The 15760-nt window shown below is 44.5% G+C and overlaps 1 protein-coding gene across 3 annotated transcripts in view; it reads right to left on the bottom strand.

Annotated features, from left to right (window-relative positions):
- SCN10A (sodium voltage-gated channel alpha subunit 10) overlaps positions 1-15760 on the bottom strand; it is a 93108-nt gene that overhangs the window by 38936 nt on the left and 38412 nt on the right. For all 3 annotated transcript variants that reach the window (XM_043595720.1, XM_043595721.1, XM_043595722.1), the window contains 3 exons: positions 15321-15432; positions 5062-5300; positions 2451-2624 (listed from right to left, as the gene is read on the bottom strand). In XM_043595720.1, the coding sequence (XP_043451655.1) occupies positions 2451-2624; positions 5062-5300; positions 15321-15432 (525 nt within the window). The remainder of the gene's footprint in view (positions 1-2450; positions 2625-5061; positions 5301-15320; positions 15433-15760) is intronic.

Here is a 15760-nt window from a genome sequence, read left to right as displayed (position 1 = left end):
GTAATTAGGACATGCGGTTTTGCTACAAAGATGAACCAGTGGATTAACGGAGCAAGAATTTAAATGATGGGAAGGGAGGCAATGCTACTTTGAGAGGGAGCAAAAAGCAAGAGAGAAGACACACGGCATTTTCATTTCTTCCTTCTTTCCTTTTTTTCCCCTCCTTTCTTTCCTTCCTTCCTTCAATCAACAAGTGTTTACTGAGTCCCTACTATGTGCTGGGCCTTGGGTTAGAATGGTGGACGAGGAAACCCTGGGTGTTGTCTCATGGGATATCAGGATGATGGTAAACTGGGTACAACAGGTTCATCTGATGGCAGAATCCAACTTTAGATAATGTGGCCGGGGAGGGCCTCTCTGAGGAGGTGACGTGTGGGTTGATCCAGGAAAAACGAGAATGAATGATCTAAGTAAAGACTGGGGAAAGGCATTCCGGGTCCAGGGAATGGATGCGTAAAGGTCCAGAAGCAGGAATAGCTCTGTCACATGTGGTGAAGGAAGAGGTCTCTGTGGCTGGAGCAAAGACGAGACTGTTTGCAGAGGTAGGCAAGGCCCCGATTATGCCAAACTCTGGGAATCATCACAAGGACTCTGGGTTTTATTCTCAGAGCAATGGGAGACCACTGAGGAGTTACTTGTAAGCAATGTGCCTCGCTAACGTAAGACGATAATGCTAGGAGAAACCGTGTGCACGTGTGTGTGTGTGTGGCTGGCCGGGGCGGGGGGTGGGGGTGGAGTATATGGCAACTGTGTGTTCTGTCCGCTCAATGTTTCTGAAAAAATCGACAACTGTTCTAAGAAACAAAGCCTGTATAAAAGCTACGAAACTGGTGATCTGGGCTGTGTGAGTTTCTTGTGGTAATGTCTCTAGATCAGGTGCAGGCACGGCAGAGGGAGTATTTGGCTTTAACTTCAATATTTGGTAGGATTTTGCCAAAAACAAAAATGTGAAGGGCCAGAGGCAGAAGGTGGTTGAGTTTGTTTCCAAGGTGTGTTAATACTAAAGGACCACGGTATCTAAGCCGGGTAATGAGGAATAGGGAGATGGCGGAGGAGGAACCCCCAGAAAGGGATGGGGGTGGTGGCCGTGGTTAGGGAATGGTGGGTTGAACAGCATGTCAGGGGCAGGAAGGTGGGGGGAGGAGGGCAGGTGCCTGGCGAATTCTGTAGGCCCCAGCTGAGAGTAAACCTGCCTATTTGTAGTTGTCTGAGAATACAGGCTTCCTGGAACCAGAGCAAAAGAAGCATGTAGACGTTAAAGCACCAAGCTTGTGTTTCCCCAAGGGTATCAAAAAATGTCCGTATTCTATTAGGAAACTAACTTCAGGCCCTCTCAGGGCATAGGGAGTATGGAATCTTGCTCCCTCAATGTTTGTACACGGGTGTCCCACATTGGCCATTAACTTAGGTGCCTGACCCTTGATATCATTTTCTAGATACGTAGAGAAATCTGTCCTTCTAAAAACGTGTTTTAATTCCTACCTTCTCAAGTTTTCAGGTTATGGGTAAAGGGCCCATAGGCCCACTGTGCCCTTCTCTCCTTTAGTACAGCAAGAGACATCACGTCAAGCAGATGTCCCAAACTGGCGGGACACAACACAAGCTTGTGTTTCCCAGGACATGCTTCCTTTGGCCTTTAGACTGCTTTTTCAAAAATCGGATGAGTAGTCAGTATTAAAATCTGGATTTCTGGTTTCTCGTGAAAAATCGCAAACTCTGACAATAATGGATAGGGCCACCTCCTTGGCTTACATCATCCTGAGTCTCATGTAAATGCCCCTCCCTGGAGTCGTGCTCTGGTGCGGGGTCTGCCTACCTGTTTACTTGAGACAGACGTCCAGTGCCAGGATCTTTTCCTTGGCCGGCTTTCTGTTGTCGCCTGCTTGGTTCCTGCAGGCCTTTGGGTTTGCCACCCCACTAAGTCTGGGAGCTCCGTGCTGGTGTGCTGGCTCCCACACTGGGGCCCCAAGCAGACTTTCTGGCCTAGAAGTGAGATTGCTAGGCCCTGTCTCCTTCGCTCTGTCCTCTCTCTCCAGACCTGGACACTGGGCCCCCGGAGGCACTGAGACAATGCTGAGGATGGTAGTGAGCCCATGCTAACGAGCCATGCCATGCTATGTCAAGGGGTTAGCACTGTGCCTGACACAGTGTCCATGCTCAAGAAAGAGTAGCTGCTACGATTACCATTGCGACTGCTATTTGATAAGAGAACAGGAGGGCACAGGTGAGGGAGCCCAGGCCTGGAGAGGAGAAGGCACACCCCCACTTTGAATAAGTAGAAAGGACCAAGTCTCCAGCCCCTTGGAGCCGTGTCCTGCCTCCCCTACCCAGGCACAGAAACAGAAAAGTTTTCTGGCTGGTGGGGTCCCCAGAGGACAGGGTCTGTTCCCAGGGGTGTGGCTCCCTCAGTGTGGGGGGAGTCTCCCCAAGGCGCTAAGAGAGAACATTACCAAGCGGAAGGTCCGCAGCACTGACAGGCTTCCCTTCTTGGCCGCACCCAGCTCTATCAGGCTCACGGTGACGATGATGCAGTCAAAGATGTTCCATCTCTTCTGGAAGTAATAGTAGGGGTCGAAGGCAATGATTTTGAAGACCATTTCAGCAGTAAAAAACACAGTAAAGACCTGTGGTTGGAAACAAGGATCCATCTTACCAGGGTCTGTGGGGTCAGGGGGTAAGGACAAATAGGGCAACAGGGAAAGGTCTAGTTTAAAAATAAAATAGCAAATCCTTTTACTTTGTTTTTATTCAGTTTCTCTGTAGTCTGCGGGTTCTTGAAGGACTGGGGATGGGAACACTCAGTGTGGTAGCACAGAGTAACCTCTGGACCAGTGCTCAGGATGTGCATTAGAACCCAAGCTTCAGTGTTTCCATACGTATGGTCGTAGGGGTGGATAATCGTTGGGATAATAATTATTATATGATTATCTAAATGAGAAGTCAATCTGGTTCAGTTGTTTAAAAGCTTGGATTGTGGGCCAACATAGACCTAGATAAAAGTTCAACTCAAGGATGCCTGGGTGGCTCAGTCGGTTAAGCATCCAACTTCAGCTCAGGTCATGATCTCACGGTTCATGGGTTCGAGCCCCGCTTTAGGCTCTGAGCTGTCAGCCCAGACAAAATCTGGAGGCTGCTTCAGATTTTGTGTCTCCCTCTCTCTCTGCCCCTCCCTGGCTCGTACTCTGTCTCTCTCTCTCTCTCTGAAAAGTAAATAAACATTAAAAAAAAAAAGTTCAATTCGGCCATGTCCTAGTTTATAAAAGCTTGCACAAGTAATGCGTCCTCTCTCTACCTCAATTTACTCATCTGTATAATGGGCATAAAATGAGATAATGCATACACAGTTCTTAGCAAAGGTCCTGGCCAATATAGCTCATTAATAAATAATAGCTATTAAACTAGAAGAAGAAGAAGAAGAAGAAGAAGAAGAAGAAGAAGAAGAAGAAGAAATTATCTCTAATTTCAGCTCTGAGTGTCTTTAGTTGTCGTAAACAGGAGAGGATTCTGACATTGAAAGAGGTCAGGCCCAGGCTCAGGTCACAGGACAAGCAACAGGGAAGGGAGAAAAGTCAGGTAGATGGGTCAGGTGTGGTTCTCTCATTTGCTCTCAGCAAAGCCTTTCACATACGAGGAAAGGCTGGGAGTTTAAGTGACCTGCCTAATGCCACAGATTGCAACTGTACAAATTCAAAGAGCATGCACTGAGTGCCCTGTGTAGGCAAGTGAGGCGCGGTAGGGGTGAGGCTGAGGTCCTGTGTCCTACAGAGACCTGGGTCCTGGGTTACTTGGCCCCACTGCTACTGCCCGTGCCATATGGGGCAGGACACTTAACCTCTCTTAGTCTCAGTGCCCTCTTTGGGGCTGTGAGGGTGGTGAGAGCCTCATAGCATTGTTGTGTCTTAGAGATAACTCTTACAAGGTACCGAACTCTGCCTGCCTGTCTTGCTTTCTCTTTAAAACATGGCACTCTGCTCTGGCCCAGCAGTAAAGGCCTTTTTTCTTTCTTGTCTCAACTTCTCTTGCTATAAAATGAGGGTGGGGGCTCAGAGGTCTCTTCTGTAAGACCCTCTGTGGTCTGTGCTGACTTCTTGGAAATACGGCCTTCCTTCTCTTTCCACTTCTCCTCTTCATATCAACTTGGAATAGACTGTGGGCTCTCAGCCCAAGTGTTGCCAAAACGTAAGGCATGCTGGAGCCACAGTGTCCCAGAACCTGCTGGAGTCCTTATCGCTTCCCTGGATTCGGGGGAAGGGCGGGTTTCTAGGGAAGAGTAGTCCCATTGCCCCCGAGACCCCTCCTTCCACTTGTCTGCAGCCTCCAAGGAGTCAGAAGAGCTGGACGGTCCTGGTAGACCCAGAAGGCCATCTCTAGTGGGGTGGACACTACAGTGGACTTGGAGGCAGGACCCTGACCTTCCCAGCTTCTGCTTATCATGTAACAAAGTCTAGCACGGATTTTATCTTGTTACAAGCAAGTAATACTAAAAAAAAATAGAGGACAATTTAAAGTAGTGTCCTGTCTAAACCAGATACAAAAGAAAAGTTCTGACTCCCTGGTGCTTTTGTTACAACAGCAACCACATTTCCAGGTTCCCGCCCTTTCACTGTCTTCCCGACTCCTCTCCGACTGTCTGCCCTTAAATGACATCACTGAAAAACTACCACCACTGTGATTTACAGTCATAAAAGCAATAAAACTAAGAGGAAAGCTTGCAAGTCCATAGACTGTCTTAAGATGGGCAAGTGACGTTTATCTTAGTTTCAAGGTAGAGGCAGCTGAGATCCAGAGAATTCAAGAGCCTGACCTAAGATCTGAAAAGAGGGAGCCAGCTGCCCCTTGGGCAGGACTCTCTAGGTCCATTTCCCTGTGCTGGTTTGTCCCAGGGCAATTCCCACCAGCTCAGCCTGGCCCTCCAGGCTTGATTTCCTGCCCTCAGTGTGCGCACATCTCCAGCACTGCCCCTCTGTTAGCTGGATCAACACTCCAATGAATGAGGGTATGCGGCCACCCCACCCAGAGTCCCCTGCCATGACAGCTGGGCGAAGGCTGCCAGTCACTCACAATGTTGCCTATCTGGAGCATGGCTTCGAAGGCGGGGCTCATGCGGTGATGCTCCATGGCCATGAAGACTGTGTTCACCACGATGCACAAGGTGATGGTGAGCTCCGCAAAGGGGTCTGTCACTATCCCAAAGAGAAGTGTCTTGAGCTTCACCCATGTGGGGCAGCATTCCCAGATCAGATACTTCTTAGCCAAGCTGGTCAAGCAGGGTGGGCACCTCCGTTCAGACTCCTCGAATTCTGTATCACAGGAGTGGTCAGTGACAGTTGTCAGCCATGTGTCTCCTCAGACTCCCATCCCCTGGCCATCCCCTAGATTTTGTCATTACCAATAACTGCCACTTGCAATCTCCAACCCAGCACCTTGCGCTGATGACCATTTCCTACTTTCTGAGCTCCTTCAGTCCAGCAAGTGCAGTCTAATATCTGTCCCCATTCGGTGTCCCAAAGCATGGACTTTTTAACTGCCCATCACCTATGTCATGCTCCTAGTTCTTAATTCACCTGGCTTAGATTTCATGTCCACTCCTCTATATACTCCTTTGCAGACACCCTCAGTTCCTTTGCCCTTCTCCCCTCCTCGCTTCCCCTCAACAGGCAGACTTCTCTCCACCTGCACCCAACCAGGTGAACCTGGTTAGCAAAACTACACAGCCGTGCTGACTGGTCCCACTGTCAGAAATTCTGCCATGTTTCTCATTTCAGTCCACTCATTCAGTCTTCCAGACCAGCATTTCTCACTTTCCCCTCTCTCCTCCAACCTCCCCCACATCTAGTCCTCACTTTCTGCTGACCAGCTCCCTTTGACTTACCTCAGAATAAAGAATCACTCACAAAAGAACTTCCTCTTCTTCCTCCAAGGAATCTATAAGTCCCCCCGCCCCCGCCATGTTCTGCACCCCGTCCCGCCCCCAGCACATGAGCTCACTCTACTCTTACCTGCGCACCTGATCAAGGCTTGTGTCATCCCCTCTCTCCCCTCTCTGGACTGTTCCCATCAGCACGTGAGCATGCTTTAAGTGTAGGTCCACTTTTCAAAAGATCTCCCTGGACCACATGTTATCCTTCATTTACTGTCCCCTCAACAGCAAAATTCCTTGTAAGAGTTTTCTACACTTAATTTTCTCTGTTTTCTCACTTCCTGTTCCCTCCTTGACCCCTGGAATCAGGCTTCTACCCCTTCCCCATTTAAATGATCATTTCCCAATTATCCCCTTCCTCTGCCTTTCATAGCATCTGACAGAAGTTATAACACGGTCCTTGAAATCCCTTGTCTAGCTTCCAGGACATCATTATCTCTTGGTTTTTCTCCCATATCAGTGACTGCGTCTTCTCAATTTCAGGTGCTCTCTTTCCTCTTCTTCCCTCTGAATGTTGGAGATGTCAAGCATTCTCTCCTTGATATTTCTTTTTTTCCCTCTCTAGGTAATCTCATTGAGCCCCATGGCCCTAAAAAACCATCATCATGCTATCTCCCCCCAGATTATATGTTGAGTTACTGATTTTTTTTTCCCCTAAGCACCAGGCTCATCTCTAGCTGCTTCCATTAAATCTCCATGTAGATGTGCACCTGGGGCCACCTCTACAGAAGGCAACTGCATAGCTTTAGATCTATCTATAAATGTACCTGTAAGTTATGCACTCTACAGATACACCAGCCCACATGGCAAGGAAAGATGATGTTCATTATTTATAATAGTAATAATGATAATAATAATAATAGTAATAGTAATAACAGAAACAATTGATAAAGTCCATTATGAAAAATGATGAGGCAGATTTATTTATGATGATGTAAAAAAAACCTTATATATATGTGACGCGTGCATGAGTATAAATGCATAGAATATGGCGTGAAGGATATAAGAGAAACTGGGGGAGTACACTGAAATACTGGAATACTGGGGAGCAGGAAGGATCTTTAGTGGGAAAGAAGTTTTCATCGTATGTGTATTTGGAGTACTTGAATTTTTTTGCTATATACATTTTTTCAAAAGAAATGAATTCATAGAAATAAATGTATCCTCCCAAATTTTGCTGTTTTATTTTCACATAGGTGGATAAGAAATTTATATGTAGTCACATTTATCCACGTTGTTCTTTGTGTTTCCTTGCTCTCGTGCCTTGCACATAAGCCATTCTCATCGCAAGATGTGAAAAATGCCTACTCACATTTCTTTCTGGTTCTTTTGTAGTTTCACCTCTCCCTTAAAATTTTGGTGCATTTGGAGTTTATTTTGAATAAGGAGTAAGATATTGAGCCAATTTATTTTTCCCAACCTCTTGTTATTTATATCAACACTGTTTATTGCAAAATATCTCATTTTCCAAAGGATTTGAAATTTCATTTTGATAAGTTATTTCCACATATCCATATATTTTCATATGCACATGTCCATTTCTCTTCCATAGATCAGACTATTTATTTTCAATATCACGTTGTTGTAATGACTTATAATCTTGTAAGCCTTTAAAATCTTCAAAACATTTTGTCAAATAAAGTAAAAAAAAATAACTGAGAAAAATAATTGTGGCTCATGTCGCAGACAAAATGCTCATTTCATTAATATGTAAGAACTCTTAAAAATCAATGAGGAAAAGATCAACCTAGCAGAAAAATGATTAGGCAGTTTCTAAAGAGAAAATTCAAATGGTTTATAAATATTCAAAAAGATGTCCAGTAATACTCAAAATGAGAGAAATGCAAGACGAAGCTATACTAGGGCATTATTTCATGGATCAGATTTGCAAAGATAAAGACAGTTTGATAATTGCGTTTGGGAGGATGTGGGTTGAAAGGCAGTTATCATCCATTGCTTGGGTGGGTGAGGGTTGATACATTTATGCAGAGTATCCATTGTCCGTCAAAACTGACAATGCCTATCCCCTGTGACAAAGCGATTTCACTTCAAGGCATTTAACCTATATAGTACGTGTAGAAAGTGATGTGGTGACTGCAGAATTTACTTCCCATCAAGAAGGGAACGATTAACCAAATTACGGTACCATCTATGCAATGTAATACTAACAGTTACCGGAAAGTGTAAGGGTACTATGTAGGATGATTTTCAAAATATATTCACTGAAAAAATTATGGCACAGAATAGCATATGTGATATGCTACCATTTGCAAGGGGGAAAAAAAAAGACTATATATTTTTGATTAAACATACTAAATTATTTTGGGGAGGAAACACAAAACAATTGGTTTGGACACTGTTTCTGGAGAAGAGAGTTGGGTAGACAGAAGAATATTCCCCTTTTTTTTAATGTGCCCTTTAGTATCTTTTAAATCCTATATAACATATTGCTTACTCAAACAAAAGCATTCTAAATAAAAATTTGATAAAGAGATTTTATTTAGAGCAACGGAGTAAGGAATATGCTCCCCTTCTACTTCCAGAAATCAACAAAAGCATCAAGGAGACTGAGAAATAGAAATGCAAATTCTTAGCAATGATTTTTTGGATTTGATACCAAAAGCAAAGTCAACAAAAGCAAAAATAAACACATGGAATACATCAACCTAAAAAGCTTCTGCACAGCAAAGGAAACCACCAACAAAAGGAAAGGGCAACTTACTGAATGAGAGAATATTTGCAAATCACATATCTGATAAGGAGTTAATAGCCAAAATGTGTAAATAACGCCTACAAATTGGTAGCAAAAAACCAAATAACCTGATTTTAAAATGGGCAGAGGAACTGAGGAGACATTTTTCTAAAGAAGATGTGGAAATGGCTTACAGGTACATGAAAAGATGCTCACATCACGAATCATCAGGGAAATGCAATTAAAAATACAGTGACGTATTCTCACACCTGTTAGAATGGCTATCATCAAAGACAGGAGGTAATATGTGCTGGCAAGGATATGGAGAAAAGGGAATCCTGTGCACTGCTGGTGGGGATGTAAATTGGTGCAGGCACTCTGGGAAACAGTATGGAGATTCCTCAAAACATTTAAAATAGAACTACCATGTGACCCAACAATTCCACATCTGGGTATATATCCAAAGGAAATAAAATTACTATCTCAAAGAGACATCTGCACCCTGATGTTTATTGCTGCACTATTCACAATAGCCAAGATACAGAAACAATCTAAGTGTCCATCAGGAGATGAATGGATAAAGATGTGAAACACACCCACACCCCCACACCCCTATCCATGCATTAAAATATTATTCAGTCATGAGAAAGAAGGAAATCTTGGTGTCTGCCCTCAATCTTGAGGGCATTATGCCAAGTGAAATTAAGTCAGACAGAGAAAGATAAATACTGATACTATATAGAATCATGTACCTATGTGGAATCTTCCAAAAAAAAGATGAATGTGTGAGTTGTGAGGGGTGTGGTCATTAACTAGTTAGCGAAATCCTTTCACAATGTATACATGTATCAAATCTTCACAATGTGCACTTTAAATATCTTACAATTTTGTCAATTATATCTAAAAAACTGAAAAACATCTTCACAGATTAAAAAAAAAAAAGAATGTGCCGTCCTTCGACTTCCAGAAACCACTAAAGGCATCAAGGAAACTCAGAAATAGACATGCAAACTCTATTTTTGATGTTTTTGATGAAAGTCAAAAAACATCTGTAAACTCAAATCATAAGTTATGTGCAAAGGCTTTCAAATACTGCACAGGTCAGTCAGGGTACAGGAGAGTGCTCCGAAAGGGCACTTTAAATGACAGATACGTAAACTGACACAGCATGGTTTTCTAACGCAGTTGGCATACCCTGGGCGGTGGGGGGAGTGGTGCAAAATCAATCATTTCTAGTTGAAACAAAAGTAGGCGCTTCCCCGGACCTATTTTGGCACTAAGAAGCGCGGGCAGCAGTGTTGCGGGAGGAATCCTGAGGATGCGCCATTACGGCAGGAAGCCCCTGTCTGTGAGGTGGCACAAGAAAACCCTCAGCCTTGTAAATAGCCTGAACATTGCTGACCTTGATTATCTGGGGGGATACAGAGTCTCAGAGAATCATGCACTTGCAAGCTTGGGACATGATCACAGACAGCTCTTTGCCCTAAAAGAACCTCCTGCAGAAACCTAATCCAGAAAGAACCTCTTCCTTTCCTTCTGTTACAGTTAAAGAGATGCCCCTCCTCCCGTTAACAGTCTCCACTTGTGCATCCTCTCCTGCCATGCCAGGAATTGATGGAATGTTCTCTTTCCTTTATCTTCATTCTTTCCCATTCTTATGGATCCTCCCCATTAGCATGTAAATATGCTTACTTGCATTTATTTATTTATTTATTTATTTATTTATTTATTTATTCATTCATTCATCCATCCATCCATCCATCCATCCATTCATTCATTTATTCATTCAGGTCAAGATGAACTTTATTATTATTATTTTTTTGTCTTTTTAAATATAACATTGCCAAATTGGCTTACATACAACAGCCAGCACTCATCCCAACAAGTGCCCATCACCCACTCTCCCCCCTCCCCCACCCCCCATCCACCCTCAGTTTGTTCTCTGTATTTAAGAGTCTCTTATGGTTTGCCTCCCTCCCTCTCTGTTTGTAACTATTTTTCCCCTTCCCTTACCCCCCCCCCATGGTCTTCTGTTAAGTTCCTCAAGATCCACTTATGAGTGAAAACATATGATATCTGTCCTTCTCTGACTTATTTCACTCAGCATAGTCCCTTCCAGTTCCATCCACGTTGCTGCAAATATGCTTTTTAAAAACTCCACACAAGAAGCAAAAAAAATCTTCCTTCAAAGCTACCTACACGCTGGTGTCATTTTCTATCTCTTCCCCTTCACAGGCAAACTTTTGAAAAGTGTGTCTGTATACAATATGTCCTTCTCCACCACTGCACCCCCGTTCTTCAGCCTCCTCCCCTACCCTGCCAATCCTCTTTTGCTCAGATCACCAAAGATATCCATGTGACTAAAGCCCTGGATTCTTTCTGGGCTTGATCTTACTTGATCTTTCTGTAGCATTGTCCCTTTTGACCTTTGTATTCTTCCTGAAGGAATTCAGACCCTTGGGTCTGTGTTGGGCTCTTCTGGGTCTTTTCCTACTTCTGGGCATTCCTTCTCAGCCTCCTCTGCTGGCTCTGTCTCTTCTGCTCAATGACCAAACGTTACAGGGTCTTTAGAGCTCTGCCCCAGACCTTCTCCTCTTACTCAATTCCCTGTGTCATCTAATCCATTCGCACCATTCCGAAATTACTATCTACATTCAAACAGCTTTAAAATCTGTATCTCTAGGCCACCCTCATCTTCTAAGTTCTAGACCCATTTATTATAATTCTGACGTCCTACTGGACATTCCCACCTGGATATCCCAAGGGCATCTGAAACCCACTATATCCCAGACTCAACTGATGATCTTTCCTCTCATCTTTCCCCAGTGAACCCCTCTAACACGTTCCTTCATGAGTATCCCTTCAGTCGCTTATGCCAGAACCGTGCAAACCACCAAGTCCTGGATCCTACATCTCTTAGCTCTTAAGTCCTCCCTTTCCCTATCACCCCCACTGCCACCACTCAGAGTCCAGGCCCTGCCATCTCTCAGCTGGTTTCCTCCCCACTGGTTTCCTTGCCAACACTCTTCCCCTCTTAATTCCATTCTCTACACGTATTCAGAGTAACCTTTATAAAATGCAAATGTAGCTCCCTTGCCTCCAATCCTTTAATGGCACCTCACTGCTTTTAGGATGAAGTCCAAAATCCTTAATTTGGTGTAGGAAATTCTGCGGGTCTGGCCCTAGTCCATCTCGCTAGCCTTATTTTGAGCCCCTCTCTTCCTCGCTCTCTGTGTTCCTGCCACATCAGGCCTTTTCATTTCTTCAGATATTATGCTGTCTTCTGCTTCGGAGATTTTGCCGTCCTTTCTGCTTGGAATACTCCCCTAACCCCAGGCTAAACTTACCGTATTTCCTTTAGCATCCTACACTTCCCCTTCAAGACACTCAGCAGCCTGGTAAGAATTTGTTCCACGTCCCTCTCTCCCACTCAGCACGAGGGCAGAGACTGTGTTGTGCTCACACTGTGCTCCTGCTTCTGGTCTTCTGGTCTGGACAACTGTCAAGTGCTTGCTGGTGTGTCAAACAAAGATGGTTCACGTGCCCTGAGCTCAGGGAACTGCCAAGTTCTTATTGGCTTGGGTCAAACTTCCCCGGGCACGATCATTCCCAAAGAGGTGGCTTCTGTGTACCTCGTCACAACCCTTGACAGCCCCATGCATCCCTCCTGTATTCCGTGAGTGCAGTGGTTATAATGTCAGACCAGAGACGATCACAGGTCATCTGCCCTATGCTCAAGCAACCTTGACCTCTTTGCCCTAATCTAAGGTTGTCTGTACCCAGATTCTCTTAAAGATGTCCGTGTGTCTCCTGCTTTTCCTAGTCTATTCTCACAGCACCTTTCTTGAGGGGAAGTGCGTCCTACCTCAGGATATCTGACCATTCCTTATCCTCTTCCTGTTTATCAGTTCAGGTCATTGCAATGAGCACCACCCCCAAACGTCACTCTCATCCACCAACAACTGTTTGTTGAATGCCTACTATATGCCACACACTGTCCTTTCAGGTACTGGAAATCCAGCTGTGAGCAAAACAGACACACCTCTGCCCTTATTTACAACCGAGCAAATAAGAATGGCCAACGTCTGGGGCACCTGGGTGGCTGAGTCAGTTAAGCGTCTGACCCTTGATTTCAGCTCAGGTCATGATCTTACGATTTGTGAGACTGAGCTGAAAGCGTGGAGCGTGCTTGGGATTCTTTCTCTTCCTCTCTCTCTCTCTGCCACCCCCCCCCCCCCCGCCCAATAAATAAATAAATAAATAAATAAATAAATATTAGAAAAGAAAAAGAATAGCCAACATCTGCTGAATATTTACCAAATGCCAGTCATGGATCTAAGCACTTTACTTATGCTAACCCACTTAATCCTCACAAAACCCTAGAAGATAAACACATATTCACTCTTCTACAGGTTAGGCACCGGAAGCACAGAGAAGTTAACGGAGCTCCAAAGTTGCACAGCTTACCCAACGTGGCAGAGCCAAGATGCAAACCGAGGCAGTCAGGCTCCAGGGTCTGTGTTCTTAACTATTATCCTCTGTTGCTTCTCATTGATTCAGAGATCTCTTTTGTTCTTACCTGAATCGGGATGTGTTTAGAGCATTCATTTTGTTCGTTCCTGTCTCATTCCCGTTAACTACACTGCATTTGCCCTTCACCTGTCATGGAACTCTGTCCTGTAGGTTCTCATAAGACGGCTTCTCTTACTTCATTGAGATTTCTGGTCTCCCTAGAGAGAACGGCCTTCGACATCCCCCTATCTGAAGCAGCCCCTCTGCAGTCCCTTATTCTCCATCTCCTACCTTACTTTCTTTTTTCTCCTACTGTTATCCCCACCTGAATCTCTGTGTGGGTTTATCTGTATACCCCGCCCCCCAGAATGTAGATTCCACGTGTGCAGGCTTCTATCTTGTTCACCACTGAATTCCCAGCACCGGAGTAATGCCAGACACATAGCAGGTGTTTGTCAAATGCTTGTTGAAGAGTAAACAAATGAAAGAAGAAAAAAAAAAAAGAGGAGGAGGAAGCTTGATAATTCTGGGGAATAAATGAAAAAGCAAGCTGTTTGTTTTAACATTAACTGTCTGATGGCTAAGAGCAAAAAGGAAAAAGAATCCAAGCAACCCACCTGGCCAACAAAAAGTCATGGGCATAGCATGGTTAGATTCTATGCAGCCATAAAAAATGTTAGGCATACAGACATTATTACAATGGCAAATGATTTTTGATAAATAATATGAGAAAAATGTACACACTGTTGTTACTGAAATATGTATACATTTCACAAAGCACAAATGCATGCATGCAAGAAAAGTAACTTGAATTCGTAATTGAATTCAATATATACCACAAGTCCTCAACCTGGGGATCTTGTTTTGGTTAATTCAGTGTCTGCTATTACATCACTATCTGAGGTTGCATCTGAGTTCTGGAGAGCTCAGGGTCGGAAGAGTGTTGGGCTGGTCCTTGGTCATTGCCAAGTATATTTTACTGGAGTCATTGTAGTTCCCATGTGGTCTCTGGTGGGAGAGCCACGGAGATGGCTGTTCTCCCTTTGACTCTCACTCACCTTCCCTAACCCTCAAGTGGGGCAAGCTCATCACCTAGCTACTTTCCTGCTATGCAGGCCACGGGCACTCTCAGAGGCTGCCTCAGGCCTTGTCTACCCAGGTAGGTCACCTGCTTCTCTACTGTATAGTTTCTGTACCATGCTGGGCACGTGAGTCTTTTTCTAAGACTTGCCACCTCTCACGTCACCTAGAAAGTAAGGCATAGATTGGCTCTGTTTTCAAATCCCTCAAACATCTTTTTTTGTTTGTTTCGCCATGCCCTCCCCCACAGTTAGGATTCAGTCCAGGGCTGGGAGGGGAGCACACAGAGCCCTTTCTCAGGAACACACCAGCATCTAAGTTCCCCCTCCCTCCTTCAGCCCAGTACACGTTAAATTTGTCTAGGGGAGACACATGGCTGGACAAGACTAAGGCCATATTTTCCATGCCCTGAGGCAAAATAAAGGCCGGATAAGAAGACAGGCCTTATACAGGATACAATCATGCTCTTTGGGAACTTGTGTGTCAGGTGACCATGACCCAGTGCTGTTGCCTTCTTCCAGCCCCTGGCTTGGTAGAAGCAACTGGAACTTAGACACATCCCTGAGGAGGCTGAATGGGCTCCCATTTGATTGATAGAGCCCTAAATTAACAAGAATTTAGTTAAATTGACTGATTAATTCACTTAAATTATCTTCCAATGCTCAGCATAATGTGGGCTTGAGACAGAAATTAAGTTATAACCATACGAGTTACAACCATGAAAAATGACAGGATAATTTCACCATACTTGAAAATTAAGGACTGTAAAATTTTTTGCATACCTGAGGTAGCTTGAAATTCTCTGGTTTCTTTCTGCCAGATCACTTTCTAAAATTTAGTTTTATGAATACATATGAGGCTGATGTTAATTTAAACAAGAGATGAGTAGGGTGTTGCAAACTCATTGGATTCTATTGTTTTTGAAAAATTATCCACATTTAAAAACAACACATTGATAAAGGGTGATGGGACCAAGGGCATAAGAAAGAGGAGTATTTAGGATCCCAGGACACAGATGGGTGATGTATTTGACACAGATTTGGGGCATCCCCTCTGCTGCTCAAATGCAGACTCATCACAGCACAGTTGATGGAAATTCCAATGAGCAGTACTTACCCTCAAGGACAGAGGTCATGATGCTGACAACACTCATCGCCCTTTGGGCTCGGAAAGGTTCATTCAGGTATTCTGCCGATAAGAAAGTCTTCTTCTGTCCTGCATCAGATGCCTGCTGGGACACAAACAATCAGGATATTCCCCCAACCTGAAGTCATCAGTGGCAAAAAAGGGTCACTCAGCCTCTTATTGGCCCGTCTCATGTGGTTGTGAGTTGCCTGGTGAAGCTATGTTCCTCTGTAGCTGTGCTTTCCCATTTGGGAAATGGGGCTGCTTCTTGAACTTGGGGTAAGAGCTTAGGCATGAGGACCAGGACATGGAGTTGGGGGTGCAAGCAGAGTCTAGCTTTGTAGCTGACATTGTAACCTGGGCTCACCTGAGGGTCTGCTAATTCCTGCCTGAGGACAGAGTCCTTGGGCAGCAGCGTGGGGATGGGGCTG

The sequence above is a fragment of the Prionailurus bengalensis genome, chromosome C2 (genome assembly GCF_016509475.1).
Source record: "Prionailurus bengalensis isolate Pbe53 chromosome C2, Fcat_Pben_1.1_paternal_pri, whole genome shotgun sequence".
Classification (NCBI taxonomy): Eukaryota; Metazoa; Chordata; class Mammalia; order Carnivora; family Felidae; genus Prionailurus; species Prionailurus bengalensis.
Note: the sequence above shows the minus strand (reverse complement) of the source record. Positions and strands in the feature narration are given on the sequence as shown.